Consider the following 15549-nt stretch of genomic DNA (forward strand, 5'->3'; position numbering starts at 1 on the left):
TCCGCTGGTTCCGCCCAGCCTTCCAGAGCCTCCGCTGGTTCCGCCCAGCCTTCCAGAGACTCCGCTGGTTCCATCCAGTCGTCCTGAGATTCCTGTCTGCCCGGTTCTGGTCACGGAGCTCATGCATGGACTGTTCCCACCCACCCTCCCTGCTGCTCCAGTTCCGCCACCTCTGTCTCCTGACAGTCCCTCTGCTCACCCACATCCCACCTTCGGTGCAGAGGACTTGCCGTGGGACTGCCAGTCTCCATCGGTGTCCAGACTGAAGGATCCCTCACCATCACCTCCAGTCTCAGAGTCCTGGACTCCACCTCGGTCCTCCGACCCTGCGGCTCCACCCCGGCTCTGTGCTCCCTCGTCTCCGTTGTCGGCCATCGGCCCACCAGCTCCTCCGGGCTCCATCGTCTCTCCGGCTCCGCCCCGGTCAGTCGTCGCCCCACCTTCGCCTCTGGACTCTACTCCTCCGGCTGCGCCTCGTCACTCCGTCCTGCCGGCTCTGTGGACCTCCTCCCTCCCGTGGGCACAGCCTCGATCCTCTGTCACTCCGGCTCCGCTGCGTACCTCCGGACCTCCATCTCCGCCGGGGTCGCCAGAGCCTTGGGCTCCACCTTGGCCCTCCGGATCCTCGGTGTCACCTAGGACCATCGACTCTCCGGTTCCGCCTCGGGCTCCACCTCCGTCGGCCGGCCCCATGCAGGAGCCAACCCTTCCCCCACCATGGCTTCTCCCTCCGTCGGCTCCGCCTCAGTTCGTGGTTCCAGTACCCCTACATGGACCTGGCCCTCCATCCCTCCCCCTGTTCCGCCTCCGCTCCACCACCCTCCAGGTTGTATTATGTGGTTAGAGCGTCTGGAAGCCGCTCCTTGGGGAGGGGCTTTGTCACGTATCTGGTCTATCTCATCATGAACTCTTGCACACACATTCTGGACTTCAATCCCCATAAGCCACTGCACCAATCACTGCACACAGCTGCTCCTCGTTTCCCACTGAACTGATTGCTGCATACACCTGTTTATCATTTACCCACATGCATTTAAGCCACTCACACACACAGCCACCTTGTGAAGTCTTCTTGTTCCTATGGTCGTAATTCTAAGCGTTTATCTCTGTGTTGGATTATCTGTGTATGACTCTGGACTGTGTACCCCGTTGACGATTCCTGCTTCCTGCCATTGCGACCATTGCCTGTCTATTGAACTGTTTCCCGGATTACCTACGTTGTTCCTGTTTTCTGGTGATTACTCCTGCCTGTCGACATTTCTCAATAAATGCTGCAATTGGATCCGCACGTCTCAGTCTGACTCCCTGTGACAGTAATAATATTTTACAATATTACAGTTTTTCTGTAGTTTTGATCAAATAAATGCAGCCTTGATGAGCATAAGAGACTTCTTTTAAAATAGTGTATGTACTGTATTGCCTAGACATGCTAGTAATGTTATACATGACATCTCATATTTGGTCAAATGTTTAATGGACAGAAATGTTTATTTGATTAAATTGCAATACTAAACAGCACATTATGGTTGCAATCACTAAGATTGAAACAAGGGATTATTTTAAATACATTCAAACAAAGTGAATGTGTTAAAAAATAATCCAGATTCCAACACATTATTTCTGTGCCAGCGTCTCATTTGCCAGCTTTGAGCTCTACAGCTTAGCGATAATGAAATCAGAAATGTCTCTCTGCATCACAGCGTAGAATGAGACAAGCCAGCATTTGATAACTGGCTTTGAAGAACGTCTGTAGTCTGTGACATCCACCCTACAGATACATTCATAGATTAAAAAAATGTATAACACAAGAAAAAAATCAGCAGTGTACGTATTGTTTATCACGTACCAGCTTGCGTTGACTTCCTGGTCATTTATCTTTAGAGTTGGCGTTTGTGATCCTTGAATCTCCTCATATGTAGCATCAGTTTTTGCTTTAACATCATCCACAGTTATTTAACCCATGTTATTTGAATAATTCTCTGTTCTATGTGTATAAAGGTTTAATAAGTGAAGCACTCTTACCTAAAATGCCTGTCAAACTGCCATCTTTTGGTTGTTGCTGAACAGCAGGCCACAGAAACAGGAGCCCATTTTCCTTATGAAGAAAAATAACGACACGAATGTTTCCCATGGTGACATCAATTTCATTGTTTCGTAGAATCAGAGACACGCTGATGAAACAGAGAAGCTGATGATGAATTCTATCTCTCAGATGAACAAATAGACTATAACATACACTAATTTATTGAAACACGTATTTACTCCTCTGAAATGTGTTGGGTCGGTTCCTGGCTCCACAAAAACTCTACTTGATTCTGGCCGTGGTGATATGTAATAACGTTTTTGGTTATTGTCAGACGATGGTCTGTTTTGTAACGAAAGGCAATTTTACTGAATCTCCACATGTATTCCCCATACATAGAGAACTCTAGGGCACACAGTAAATGTATAAAACATTTAATTCAGGAAAAGGATGAGTTTCAAAAGGATGTGCATGTAGTGAATGTGCAATAGTAACCTGAAGCTGAATCCTCTAGGAGTCTGAGTTTGTAAAGACAAGGAACGTCAAAACAAAGTGGCTTAGACTGACCATCAACAGGCAGCAGGAAATAAGCGCTGTCAACTTTTGGTGCTTAGACAAAACAAAACCAAATGCACATTCATAATTATTCTATTAAAACTGCACAACAACCTGATAATTACATTTGAGTGATCTTTATTTACCTGGATAAGTAGGAATTTCCTTCGGGGGGTTTTGATCTACTGTAAAAAAAAAAAAAGAGGTTTAGTCATTAAAAACACAGGCTATTAATAATATGTTAAATTATTATTATTATTAAAGGTTTTTGGACAAAGAATGGTCCTCTGTCATACATACCATCAGTTTGCATATATTGAATGCCTGAGTCAGGGAAAAATTAAAGTTAGGCATTATTAGGCATAATTCTTATCAAGTACAATAATGCAAAAATGTATAATTATACAAGACATGAATGATATGCACATGACAACTGTTTTCATTCATTATTAAATCTGGTTGCTACCATGAATGTCACAAATTCAGAACAGAAATGAAATGAAGCCACCTGCCTAGATCACGAAAACTATTAATGCGTTTTGATCCACCTGAAAAGAAAGTGATTTTTTTATGTTGTGAGCATACATACCTTTTGCCTAGCCCTTTTACACCAAAATTTTAAAATATAAACAGTTGTGTTCATAATATTAGCAGTCCAACATCACTAACCAGATCAATCATTGTGTTTGGTAGAAATATATATATATATTTCTACATGGCAAAAACTTTACTAGTAGGTGTACTTGAGTAATAGAAAACTAACAGACCCAACAGTCATGATATGCATGCTGCTGATTCTGTGTAATTGAATCATTAATTGAAAAGGACATGTTCAAACTAATAGCAGTGTGAAGTTCAGTTAGAAAGGTAAATCATTCTGTGAAAAAAACTGGTGTCAAACAAGTGTCCCTTATTTAAGGATGAAGGCAGCAAATGTTGTACTGTGCATTGTTACAGATTGTTCAGAAGAACAGCGTACTTTGATTTAAAAAGTTAATAAGAGAGGACAAAACACATTAAGAAGTGCAGAAAATGATAGGCTGTGCATCTAAAATGATTAAAATGCTATAAAATGGCAACCAAAACCAGAAAGGCGTGGAAGAAAACTAAAAGCTATCATTTGATTGGATCGAGAATAGCCAAAATGGCAAAGACTAAGCCAATAATCAGCTCCAGGGCAATCAAAGAAAGTCTTAATATATCTGTGAGTACTGTAACAATTAGAAGACGCCTATGTGAAGCTATAAGCTATCGGCAAGAAGCCTCTGCAAAGTCCCATTGTTGAAATAACAACAGGTGCTGAAGAGATAACAATTTGCCAAAGAACACACTGACTGGCCTAAAGAGAAATGGCACAATATTTTGTGGACTAATAAGATTGCTCTTTTTGGGTTTAGGGGCCACAGACAGTTTGTCAGGTGACCCCCAAACACTGAATTCAAGCCACAGTATACTGTGAAGACAGTGAAGCATAGTGGCGCAAGCATCATGAATTCTCATACTATGGTGCTGGGTCTATTTATCACATTCCAGGGATCGTGGATCAGTTTGAGGACATCAAAATACTCAAAAAGGTCATGTTGCCTTATGCTGAAGAGGAAATGCCCTTGAAATTGGTGTTTCAACAAGACAATGACCCAAAACACACCAGAAATGAGCAGCATCTTGGTTCCAGAGCAACAAGATTAACGTTATGGAGTGGCTAGCCCAATCCCTGGACCTTAATACCATAGAAAATTTGTGGGGTGACATCGAAAATGTTGTTTCTGAGGCAAAACCAAGAAATGCAGGGGAATTGTGGCGTGTAGTACAATCGCTCTGGGCAGGAATACCTGTTCACAGATGCCAGAAGTTGATGGACTATGGTTATACAACTAAATATAAGTTCAGTGATTCACAAGGAAGCTAAATCAATAGGATTTTTTTCAGTTTATACAGTAAATGTTTGACTTTGTATGCTATTTTTTGAACAGCCTAATATTTATTTTTCTTCACTTTCAGTAAAGTAATGACAAATTTAATACATTTTTCTTCATGTTTTGATTTAGAATCGAATTTGCAGTGTTCCCAATGCATTTGTGTGTATTGAAATAAAAGTTATTATAACGATTTTGAGCTTCACTCGCTTTTTTAGACACACTACTATTTTTTGGAACACAACTACACATTCATATTCTGCAAAAAAAACAAACAAAAAAAACAGAGGAGTTACAAAGCAGTATTTAGAAAAAAAGTATTCAGAATATATGCTATTTTCTTTTTACATACCAGCAAAACCCATTTCGCTGGAAGGAAGAAACATTCCATATCCAGGTTTTTGAGGAGCATGACCACGACTACCACCATGACCACCACCACCACCACGGTTACGGGTACCACCATGAGCATATCCTAATGCTGGGATATGAACAAATGTATATATATCATTGGCGTTCCATCCATATAAGGACCCTTTTCTATTCTAACATGACAATGCCTTTGGGTATAAGGCAAGGTTCATAGAGAAATTATTGATTCAGTAAGTGTAGAAGAACTTGACTGGTCTGCAGAAAAGTTCTAATCTCAGCTGAACACCTCTGGTGTGACTTGAAATCTATCTCTGTTGCAACCGTTTTGGAAGTGTCAAAAATAACTGTACCCATAGATACAAGTCATTGGTGTTTGGTGATGAGTTTTTGGCTCAAAGTCTGCATTTAGTCACTCCAGAATAGTTTAGCTGGGATTAGGACTTTGCTTTGCTTTTCAGTCAAATTCTTCTACACTGACTGAATCAATCATTTCTTTTTGAACCTTGCCTTATACCAGTGCTTGTTAATGTGGGGGGCGCACGAGTATTGCAGGGGGGGTGTGGGCCATCAGCAAAAAAGTAATATAAAAACGTAAACAGCCAAAGTACGTAACTTAGAATGGGAGATGAATCGGTGTGTGAAAGAGAAGAGAAAACCATAGCTGAATTTCGCACAGAGCCAGGCAGGTGCTGGTGATTCAAAAGCTCGATGCAGAAAACGAGGTATAATTGCTCTCGGCTTCAAAGTTAAAATGATTTGCAACTGTGGCTTTGTCGAGTCCAGCAGAGATGTCACTGACACTGCGCTCCGCTGAACTGCGGCATTCTCGCGCCTTAGTCTTGGTATACTGTACAACGCGGCATACATTCACAAATGATAACTCAGCGGTACAGTTCAGCTCACGCAGGGGCGTAATTTCCACTTGGGGCTTTTCAAAATCCTGTTTGTGTCCTCCCACTTTCAAATGGTTTTGTAAAAGTAATGTCTTGTATTGTAGAATGCACGCTCAGCGCCGCTGATTCGCGCAATAGTTAAAAAGTAAAACACGCATGCGCATTCAAAAGCAATTTTTATACCCTACGTTTTTGAAGTTGGGAGCACCATTGCTACCAAGTAAAAAAGTTAATTTCAAGCCCTGCTATGCCTTAGGACAGCATGAAACCCACAAAAAATATAAACATAGAGAATTATAATAATAACAGTTATTCTCCCTGTGCTATGTTTTAAGGGTTGCATGTGTTTTTCTCGCCAGATTTTTTTAAAGGTTTAAAGGGGGGCGCCAAAAAAGTTTGAGAACCACTGCCTTAGACACAGAAGCATTGTCATGTTAGAATAGAAAAGGGTCCTGTCAAAGCTGTTGCTATCAAATTAGAAGAACACAATCCCCTAAGAAATTATTATAAGCTTATACATTGGGATTTATACCCATGGAAATTACTACAATAGTCAATCCTGTTTATTAGACTTTTGGCAATATAGTGTATACTGTACACACACACATTTTTTTTTTCCTAAAGTCATGTTATAGATGTTATTGTAAATTTTCTATTCAGAGGGAATTGTAGTTATTTTTTATTTATTTCACTTTGTTCATTAAATATAATGAAATAAATAAAACATAAATATATGGACCTTTTCTCTACCAACTTATGCAGGTCTTAGTGATGGAAATGATGGTAAAAAGGTTTGCTTTCATTTCAAATTCAATCAACAGCACAAAACTGAAAATCCACACACCACATTTTGTTGTGTCACAGTGCTGCTGTCATAGTCATGTCTGTGTATTGTCCTGTTCTGTCATGTTTTCCAAGTGTTTTTCCCCCCATGTTTCTAGCTTATATGGTTTAGTCCTTGTCTCCCCCTTTTGGTTATGTTTAGTTAGTTCAGTCTTGCCCATATTTGTATTTCCCCCTTGTTATCTTGTTAGTGACCACGCCCCTGTTTCAGTGTATTTAAGAGTCTGTGTGTTCACTCCCCATTTGTCTGTCAATGATTCTGTTACCTCTGTTTGCTTGTTTTCATGTGCTCATCTTATACTCCCGGTTTTTGTTTGTTTGTATTAGTTACAGTGTTTTATTTAATAAACTATTTACGTTTTCATTTACTCTAGTGATGGGAAGTTCGGATCATTTTACCGACTCGGATCTTTGAGTCTCGTTCAACAAAATGAACGAATCTTTTTTCGAGTCATTTCGTTCATTTCGTTCATTTACCAAAATATAATTAAAAAGCTACGTGTTACTTCCATAACACATGTATTGCTTATACAAACGTTGATCACACTACAAACAAGACAAAACTATAATGCTATTAGAAACAGAAAAGATTAATTCATTTTTTACCTGGGTCTTCAGTCTATGATTAGCTCCCTCATCTCTATCTGTCCCGGTTTGAGTCGTTCGTTTATCACGTGACAGCCCCATATTAACTTAACTAACGCGATCTGAGCCGGAAACAGAATTGATTAGTTCATCTCTCGAGTCTTTCGGGTTTGAGTCGTTCGTTCATCACGTGACAGCCCCATAAGCTTAACCTATGCTGGCTGAGCCGGAAACAGAATTGATTAGTTCATTTCTCGAGTCTTTCGGATTTGAGTCGTTCGTTCATCACGTGACAGCCCCATAAGCTTAACCTATGCTGGCTGAGCCGGAAACAGAATTGATTAGTTCATTTCTCGAGTCTTTCGGGTTTGAGTCGTTCGTTCATCACGTGACAGCCCCATAAGCTTAACCTATGCTGCCTGAGCCAGAAACAGAATTGATTAGTTCATTTCTCGAGTCTTTCGGGTTTGAGTCGTTCGTTCATAGACTGAACGAATCACTCCCGAGACGACTCGTTCTTCCCGAGTCACATTAAAGATTCGTTCAAAATGAACGAATCGTTCAAGAACGACCCATCACTAATTTACTCCGGTTCTCCTCATCATTCTACACTCTTCAACCCCGCCTGGATCGTGACAGCTGCAATAAATACCTGACATTGCTGCCTTTTTTATTGTGACAAAATTTTTGCATTCATTTGAGTACATGAACTGTTAGTTCACCATTTGATACCTACTTGATGAGTGACCTTGAGTTGTATGATGGCTGTGCATTACTAATTAAAAAAGAAAAGGGAAAGTGTTATTCACTGTATAAAGCGGTCAGAAAAGTTCAAAACAAATCTGTCATTCAAGGTTTTACTCAAATTGGTAGACTGATTAAATATTTTGGAAAGAAAAAAAGTACAATATTATATAGAGCTTGGAGTTATGACTTTGGATCTCCCTTGTGTATAAATATACATACAAAATAGCTAAATCTATCACATTCATAACTCAGACACATTACTTATATAGAAGCATTTTTTTAACCATAGGCTACTTTATTACATGCAATGTTTAACCTATGATGCAGTTGATGCAAAGAATGTTTAATACTTTCGTACATAACTTTTCATATCATCACTGTAATTATTATGCTGTATAAAATCAAATGTTAAAAGTCAGATATTTGTACAGTTTTGTTTAAGTTTTCCAAATTTCTACATCTTCTCAGTTCTCACCTGGAGGACTGTGTGGCGCTTCTCCCTCTTTGGGTTTGTCAGCAACTTCCACTTCACCTTCCTGTGGCTTTATAACAACCATAGAGGTGAGGGGAGTGACAAACTGGTATTTCAATGAAAGTTTGAGAGCTTCTTTCTTTTCATCCTCTTTCTCTTGTCCTTCAAGAAGCACCCTGAGACAGAAAGATGCTTTCAGTGTCCAACCTTAAATCACAGAATGTCATATCACTTTTTAACATACTGTCTCTCCAGAAGCTGCTTCACTGTAAGGTAGGCCCACAATCTTTGCAAAAAATCTTCATTCTCAGGTGGGACATCACTGGGGTCTTTTGTCATTTTAGTGTCCTGATACGTCACATTACGGCCTTTCTGTTCAGAAATAGTAACATTAGTGAACATTTTATTCAGGAGTGCTGTTAGTATCACTTTCACAAAACTCACAATCAACCAGTGATCCTAAAAAGAAAAGATGAGTGAAGATCTTACTGATACTGCGATGACTTCGGTGGTGAAACTCTCCACACTGTTGTCTGTGATTTGTCCTGACACCACAATCTCAGAGCCATTGAAGTACAAGCCAAAGCTGGTCTTGGTAAGGTTTGTCCCTCCTGGATATTTCAGTTGAATATCAGTGAGGAGAGGGACGGCAACTTCATCATAGAAGCCCTAAAAAAAAATCAAGCAAGTTTTAAATGCGTTAAAACACTTATTAAAGATGAATTCACAGCTGATTGTCTGTAGTTCACCTGCAGCTGTAAATCAGCATCCGAATCTTCATAAATCCTGCGAGCGACTCCATTGTTTTCCAGTGACATCTTTGTCAGGAAGTCAAAGTTAACATCATTTCCAAAACCAAGACAATAGAGAGGAAACTTTGTCCCAATGGCCTCTTTCACATTGGACATTATCTTCTGTATGTTGGTTTCACCTGTTTAAAAAGTACAATTTGATATTTTTGAGTTATTTGAGTGGTTCATGAATGACACACTATTTGGCTTGTGTTTGTCAGTGTGAATGTGTGCCTGAAGTGGGATCTCCATCAGTCAGCAGAATCAGGATGGAGGCTGTTCCCTCTCGTGGATGTCGATTGATCATCTCCACTCCTGCTAGAACTGCAGCGTTTATGTTCGTGGCTGAAGGAAGACCAAACATTGTCATGTCACTGTGAGGTACAACTTTCGTACTCCTTATTTAGCATTAGTGCAGTAACTCACCTCCTCTATCACTGATCTCCTTCACAAAAGATTTCGCATTCTTCAGGTTTGTTTCAGTGGCTTTGAGGAGCTCATGCTCCCAGAAGCTAACTTCCCTGTCAAAGGTGATCAATCCAAAGTGGTCGTTCTCATCAAGATCACTCAAAATCTTTAGCAGTGCCAAGCGAGTCTAAAGAAAAACACTCCTGTCAGCACATCTAGAAGCTATACTTTCTCCATTGCAAATGCATACTACCAGACATTGACAGTTTTATTACTAACTTAAAACTAAACCAAATTGATTTCACTACAGAAATCACAGTTTTTGATTTTAGATACCGTAAGACGTTCTTCGAGGATTTTACAATGAAAAAATTTCACGGCTCATTGTTAAGGTTTACGTGCTGGATGGACGAGACGATATATGAAGTACAATGAGAACAATATGTTTAATAATCCTCTGACAGGAACAAGGCAAGAACACGGAGAACTTCCACACACGAACATAAAACGTTAAAGAGAGACTGACTTATAAAGGGTGAACTGATAATTACAGACAGTGCAGGGAATCACAGAAACGAGGGCTAAACCAAATCACATAGATAAACGGGGAGACAACGGGAGAAACCAATGATCAAAACAGACATGACTGTGACACTCATTACATGCTTTTAATTTGGCTGAAACATTGACATTTACCTGCTCTATTTTTCTGCCTTGCATTGAGCCACTACGGTCAATGATAAACACTACATTTTTGGGAATACGTGGAACATCAGAGGGTGCAAAGTAGTGGACGAAATAGCCCTTTGATACCTGAGAGAACAGAAAAGTAAGTACATTATGAATATCACCAATGCCCTTTCTCATGGCCAAGGTCATTTAACTCATTTTTCTTCCTTAAAGCATGTTATTGAAAACATACCACAACATCTCCTTTGGGATTTTTTCTCTCAACATCGTATGTTATGAGCAGGTCTCCATTCATCCCTTTTTCTCCACAGCTTTTACACTTGGTCTGTTGACTTCGAGTGGGGTAGAATGTCACCCATGCCTGAAATGATCAAATTGATCATTAGATAACATTATTTGACGTGTATGAGCATATTGAGAACATCTTAACTGTGTTTTTAACTCATTTAAGTTCTCACGTCTTTGTCTGCTCTAGTGGTTGTGATGGCATTGGCCAGATCACCGGTGCTCAAATCTCCTTTCACCTCCAAGAACAAAATTCCTGGTTTCTCTTGGATGTGCACATCTATCTGATGTGAGTAAAATAACACCTATTTATCTATCTATTAGAATTCAGTGCTCAGATAATCAGATATTATCCATCATAACTAATTATATATTTCTTTTTTTACTGTACCTTGAAGTCAGCCACCGGCTGCATCGGTTGGGCATTGATGAGTAGCTCATATTTCCCAAGGCGGCGCTTTAGCAGTTCCTCGTAGGTCAACTCAAAGGTCACTTTACTCAAAGCAGCCACTGCCACTGAAGTTTTAAAGTCTTCTAAAGTCCTTCCAACAGATCTGAAATAAAAATGCATCCCATCATATCACTAAACATGCTACAAATACATTTTTATAGACCTAATTAAAAATAAAAATAATAAATACAGTACTTAATCAATCCAGCACTTTGTCCTCGAGATACTGCTTGACTGTATTGCTGCTGAGCTTCTTCTTTTTCCTTCACAACCCCATCATATGTTTTTCCTTCTATGGTCCTATGGAGAATATTACACAATGACATTCTCTTAATATCCAATCACTCACATCGTGTCTCTCAGACATACTGCATAAAAAACATCACACAAACAGTAGCAACATTAAATATGTAATAAATTGAAAATATATATTTTTTGCTGCATCATCAAACTTACTTGACCTGACTCCCACATGCTATAAATGGCTTCTTTACCTCTTTATTTCTACATATATAACACTACTCGTGTTCACTCACATTCTGAATTTGCTGATGAAGGCATTCTTGGGAATCTTGACCTCAAACTGGATCTCTTGAGATTCATTCAGTGTGTTGGCAACGCGGCTTGTGATGACTGTTGTAGCGTAGCGACTAGTGACCGTGGAGTTAATGTAAAAGCTGTATACATCCACATTTTGTTCCTGTTGAGACATCAACAGTACATTCACTTGAAAGTATACTCATATTGTGAGGATTGAAGTGAATTCAATCCTCAGACGAGAAAGAACGACTGCGCGTAAGTGTCTATTTCAATACTATTTCAATAGGCGATCGTTACTTAGAGTTGCCACTAAAAGCACTCTGTCGTTTCTGTTTAATTACTTATTTGTTAGTATTAAGATTGAGCTGCTGACAAAAGCACTCTGTCGTTTCTATTTATTTACTTATTGGTTACTATTAATATTAAGCTGCTGCTAAAAGCACTCTGTCGTTTCTATTTACTTACTAATTCGCTAGTATTAATATTGAGCTGCTACTAAAAGCACTCTGTTGTTTCTATTTAGTTACTTTTTTGTTTTATTTACATCGAGTTGCTGTTAGAAAAGGAGTCTTTTTTTCTGTTATTTGCCTTGCTAGTGTTTTTGCTTTAAATTGTAGTTTTTATTGCAATCATTAAAATTAATAACTGAGTGGACGGCCAATGGAAGCTTTTGTTATTTCATATCGTTCCCTTCTTGAGCTATTAAAAGTGCGAAGCTGTTGCTTTTTGAGTTTCGATTGAGCCATTTTGCGTGCGGGCGATAGATTTGCGGCTGACTGAGCCTAGGAGGCGTCCCTGGATGTCATCAGTAAAGCATTGTTTGGTTGTGTATTTAAGTGCGTCATACCAGCTGACGCTGAATTCACTCCTAGCTTCATTTGATCTAAAACGCATTATCACTACATATACTCATAAATCCGGCAACCAACTTGACCTCATTTACACACGCAATTGTATTACAGACAACTTCTCGGTCAAACCCCTACACATCTCTGACCACTTCTTCATTAAATTTGACCTGCATCTTGCTACTTCTGCACCCACAACCCCTCTACCTGTTACTTTTAGACGAAACCTACGCTCTCTCTCACCCTCTCATCCTTAGTTTCCTCCTCCCTTCCCTCTCCAACCCACTTCTCATCCCTGGACACTAATGCAGCAACTGACACCTTGTGCTCCACTCTTAACTCTTGTCTAGATGATATATGTCCTCTCTCCTCCAGGCCAGCACGGGCTGCTCCGACAACCCCTTGGTAATCCGATGTTTCTTTCTCTACCCAAGTACATACTGCCAAATCTTCATACTTCCACAACAGGATCAATAATTCTCCGGACGCACGCAACCTTTTCAAAACATTTAATACACTGCTTTGTCCCCCTCCACCACCTCCCACAACTTCTATAACAGCCGATGACTTCGCCACATTTTTTACAGACTAAACTACATCAATCAGTGATAAATTCTCAGCTCCACACATACAGGAACTAAAATTGACCACACTCATGGCTGGAACTCCCCTCTTCTCTTTCTGTCCTTACTCGGAGTCAGAAGTAACCAAACTTTTCCTCTTCAGCCATCCGACGACATGTCCTTTAGATCCTATCCCCTCACACCTTCTCCAAGCAATCTCTCCTACAATCCCACTGGCGCTAACGCACATCATCAACACATCTCTTCTCACAGGCACTTTCCCCAGTACATTAAAGCAGGCCCGGGTAACCCCACTGCTCAAAGAACCTACACTTAACTCTTCACTCATTGACAACTACAGATCTGTCTCTCTCCTTCCATTCATAGCAAAAACACTGGAACGGGCTGTTTTCAACCAGCTATCCTTATCCCTCTCACAGAACAATCTACTGGACTCTAACCAATCAGGGTTCAGAAGTGGCCATTCAACTGAGACTGCACTACTGTCTGTCACTGAAGCCTTGCGGACGGCAAAAGCTGATTCCAAATGATCAGTACTCATTTTGCTCAACCTATCTGCAGCTTTTGACACTGTGAATCACCAGATATTTTCCTGTCCACCCTCTCATCACTGGGCATCACAAGGACTTCACTTCGCTGGTTCAAATCCTACCTCTCTGGTAAGTCTTTCAGAGTGACCTGGGGAGGGGAGGTATCCAAAACTCATCAACTGGTCACTGGGGTTTCTTGGACTTTCTAACAGAGCATTCTACACAACTCCTCGTCCAGGCCCTGGTCATTTCCAGGCTGGACTACTGCAATGCTCTTTTTGCCAGTCTTCCAGCATGTACAATCAAACTTCTACAAATGATTCAGAATGCAGCTGCATGACTGGTCTTCAATGAGCCCAAAAAGGCCCATGTCACACCCGTTTTCGTATCTCTGCACTGGCTACCGGTTCCAGCACGCATCAAATTCAAGACACTGATGCTGGCATATAGGACAGCCACCGGCTCATCACCGGCCTACCTTCAATCACTACTACACATCTACACTCCCTCCAGAAGTCTGAGATCCTCTAGTGAAAGACGCCTCATTGTACCACCACAGAGAGGTATTAAATCACTGTCCAGAACATTCTCGTTCAACGTTCCTGCCTGGTGGAATGATCTTCCCACCCCTATCCGGAATGCAGACTCCTTAACAGCTTTCAAGCGACTGCTGAAAACCCATCTTTTTCGACACTATGTGTAAAAAAAAAAAAAATTGTTCTCCTCTCTTCTTGATCCTCCATTTCTAGCCTGTTCTCCTCTCTTTCTTGATCTTCCCCTTCTAACCTGCACTCTTCTAACAACGCCTGATATGTGGTATTTTTGAGCACTTCCTATGTGGATCTGCCTCCTTAGGATGAATCACTTGTTGTATTTTCCAATTGTAAGTCGCTTTGGATAAAAGCGTTGGCTAAATGAGTAAATGTCAATGTAAATGTAAATAACAGAAAGTGATTGGCTGGTGCACATTTACTCCTCCTTTTCACGGGATTGCTAAATGTTTACTGCTCGGAAATTGCATTGAAAAAAGGCCTTTGGACTAAAAAACAAACATGTTTGAATAGTGCATCTCTGTATACACTAGTGAGCAAGAGAAAGTAAGATAGCTCTGTCAATTCAAATATTTTTCTTTCAAAAATGGAATTATAGTCGACATAATCAAAATGAAAATACTGTTAAATATCTCAACAGAGAAACCAAGTCGTTGAAAATTAATAGTTTTGTACACTGCGTTGTGGTTTTATTCATAAAAAGGTATGATTATACAACAAAATCATATTAAATCAAAATAAGTGACACACTACTGTTCAAATGTTTGTTTTTTAAAGAAATTATGCTCACAAAGGCAGCATTTATTTAACCAAAGGGATAATAAAACAGTCATTTTATACTTCATATAAGTTAATTTGTAAAACATTACTTTAATTTAAAATAAGTTTACATTTAAATGTAATTTTTTGCTGTGAGGCAAATTTGAATTTTCAGTATCATCGCTCCTCTCTTCAGCGTCCCAGGATCCTTCAGAAATCTTTTTAATATGCTGATTTTCTGCTTAAGAAACATTATTTACTAATTAATGTTGAAAACAGTTGTGCTGCTTAATATATTTGTCATTTTTTGTTTTATATTACAACTGTCTTTAAGGTCACTTTTGATCAATTGAATTTATAAAAGCATAAATTTTTAAAATAAAATCTTATTGACCACAGCACTGTATATTCAATATCTTTAAGTAGATATGATTTGTTTGAACCTTCATCTCAAGTAAAGATATTTAATCTGTTTTTGTAACCTGATTTAACGAAATCTTAAACTACAACTTGACCCTCACCTTCTTAACAGGATCTGAAGAGGCTGAGATGAGAAAGACACCCAGAAGAATCAGCCGGAGAGCTGCTCGATCCATCTTGACCTGCACAGGAAACAAACCTCGAAACAAACACAGCCTTTAAACTCAAGTCCACATCATGCCATTGGCTATTATTGGCCAAATACTGGAACCTCCCCCTTTATTTA

General features: G+C 39.8%; 1 protein-coding gene across 3 annotated transcripts; it reads right to left on the reverse strand.

Moving 5' to 3' along the window:
* Positions 1-1469: 1469 nt before the first annotated feature.
* On the reverse strand, positions 1470-15515 carry LOC141293616 (inter-alpha-trypsin inhibitor heavy chain H3-like). Of its 3 annotated transcripts, XM_073825649.1 has the most exons (22): positions 15365-15515; positions 11568-11731; positions 11227-11331; positions 10972-11134; positions 10754-10864; positions 10528-10656; positions 10302-10418; positions 9624-9792; positions 9432-9542; positions 9156-9337; positions 8896-9075; positions 8651-8778; positions 8410-8582; positions 7924-7962; positions 4847-4975; positions 2879-2902; positions 2725-2763; positions 2519-2632; positions 2263-2428; positions 2023-2171; positions 1847-1931; positions 1470-1768 (listed from the first exon to the last, which is right to left on the reverse strand). In XM_073825649.1, the coding sequence occupies exons 1-22, from the start codon at positions 15437-15439 to the stop codon at positions 1654-1656; spliced, it is 2667 nt and encodes an 888-aa protein (XP_073681750.1). In that variant the 5' UTR covers positions 15440-15515; the 3' UTR covers positions 1470-1653. The 3 variants fall into 3 exon arrangements, with proteins under 3 accessions (XP_073681750.1, XP_073681752.1, XP_073681751.1); XM_073825651.1 differs by lacking the exon at positions 4847-4975; XM_073825650.1 differs by lacking the exon at positions 4847-4975 and having other exon boundaries at positions 2879-2908.
* Between the last annotated feature and the right edge of the window lie 34 nt (positions 15516-15549).

This window comes from Garra rufa, chromosome 20 (assembly GCF_049309525.1).
Source record: "Garra rufa chromosome 20, GarRuf1.0, whole genome shotgun sequence".
Taxonomy (NCBI): Eukaryota; Metazoa; Chordata; class Actinopteri; order Cypriniformes; family Cyprinidae; genus Garra; species Garra rufa.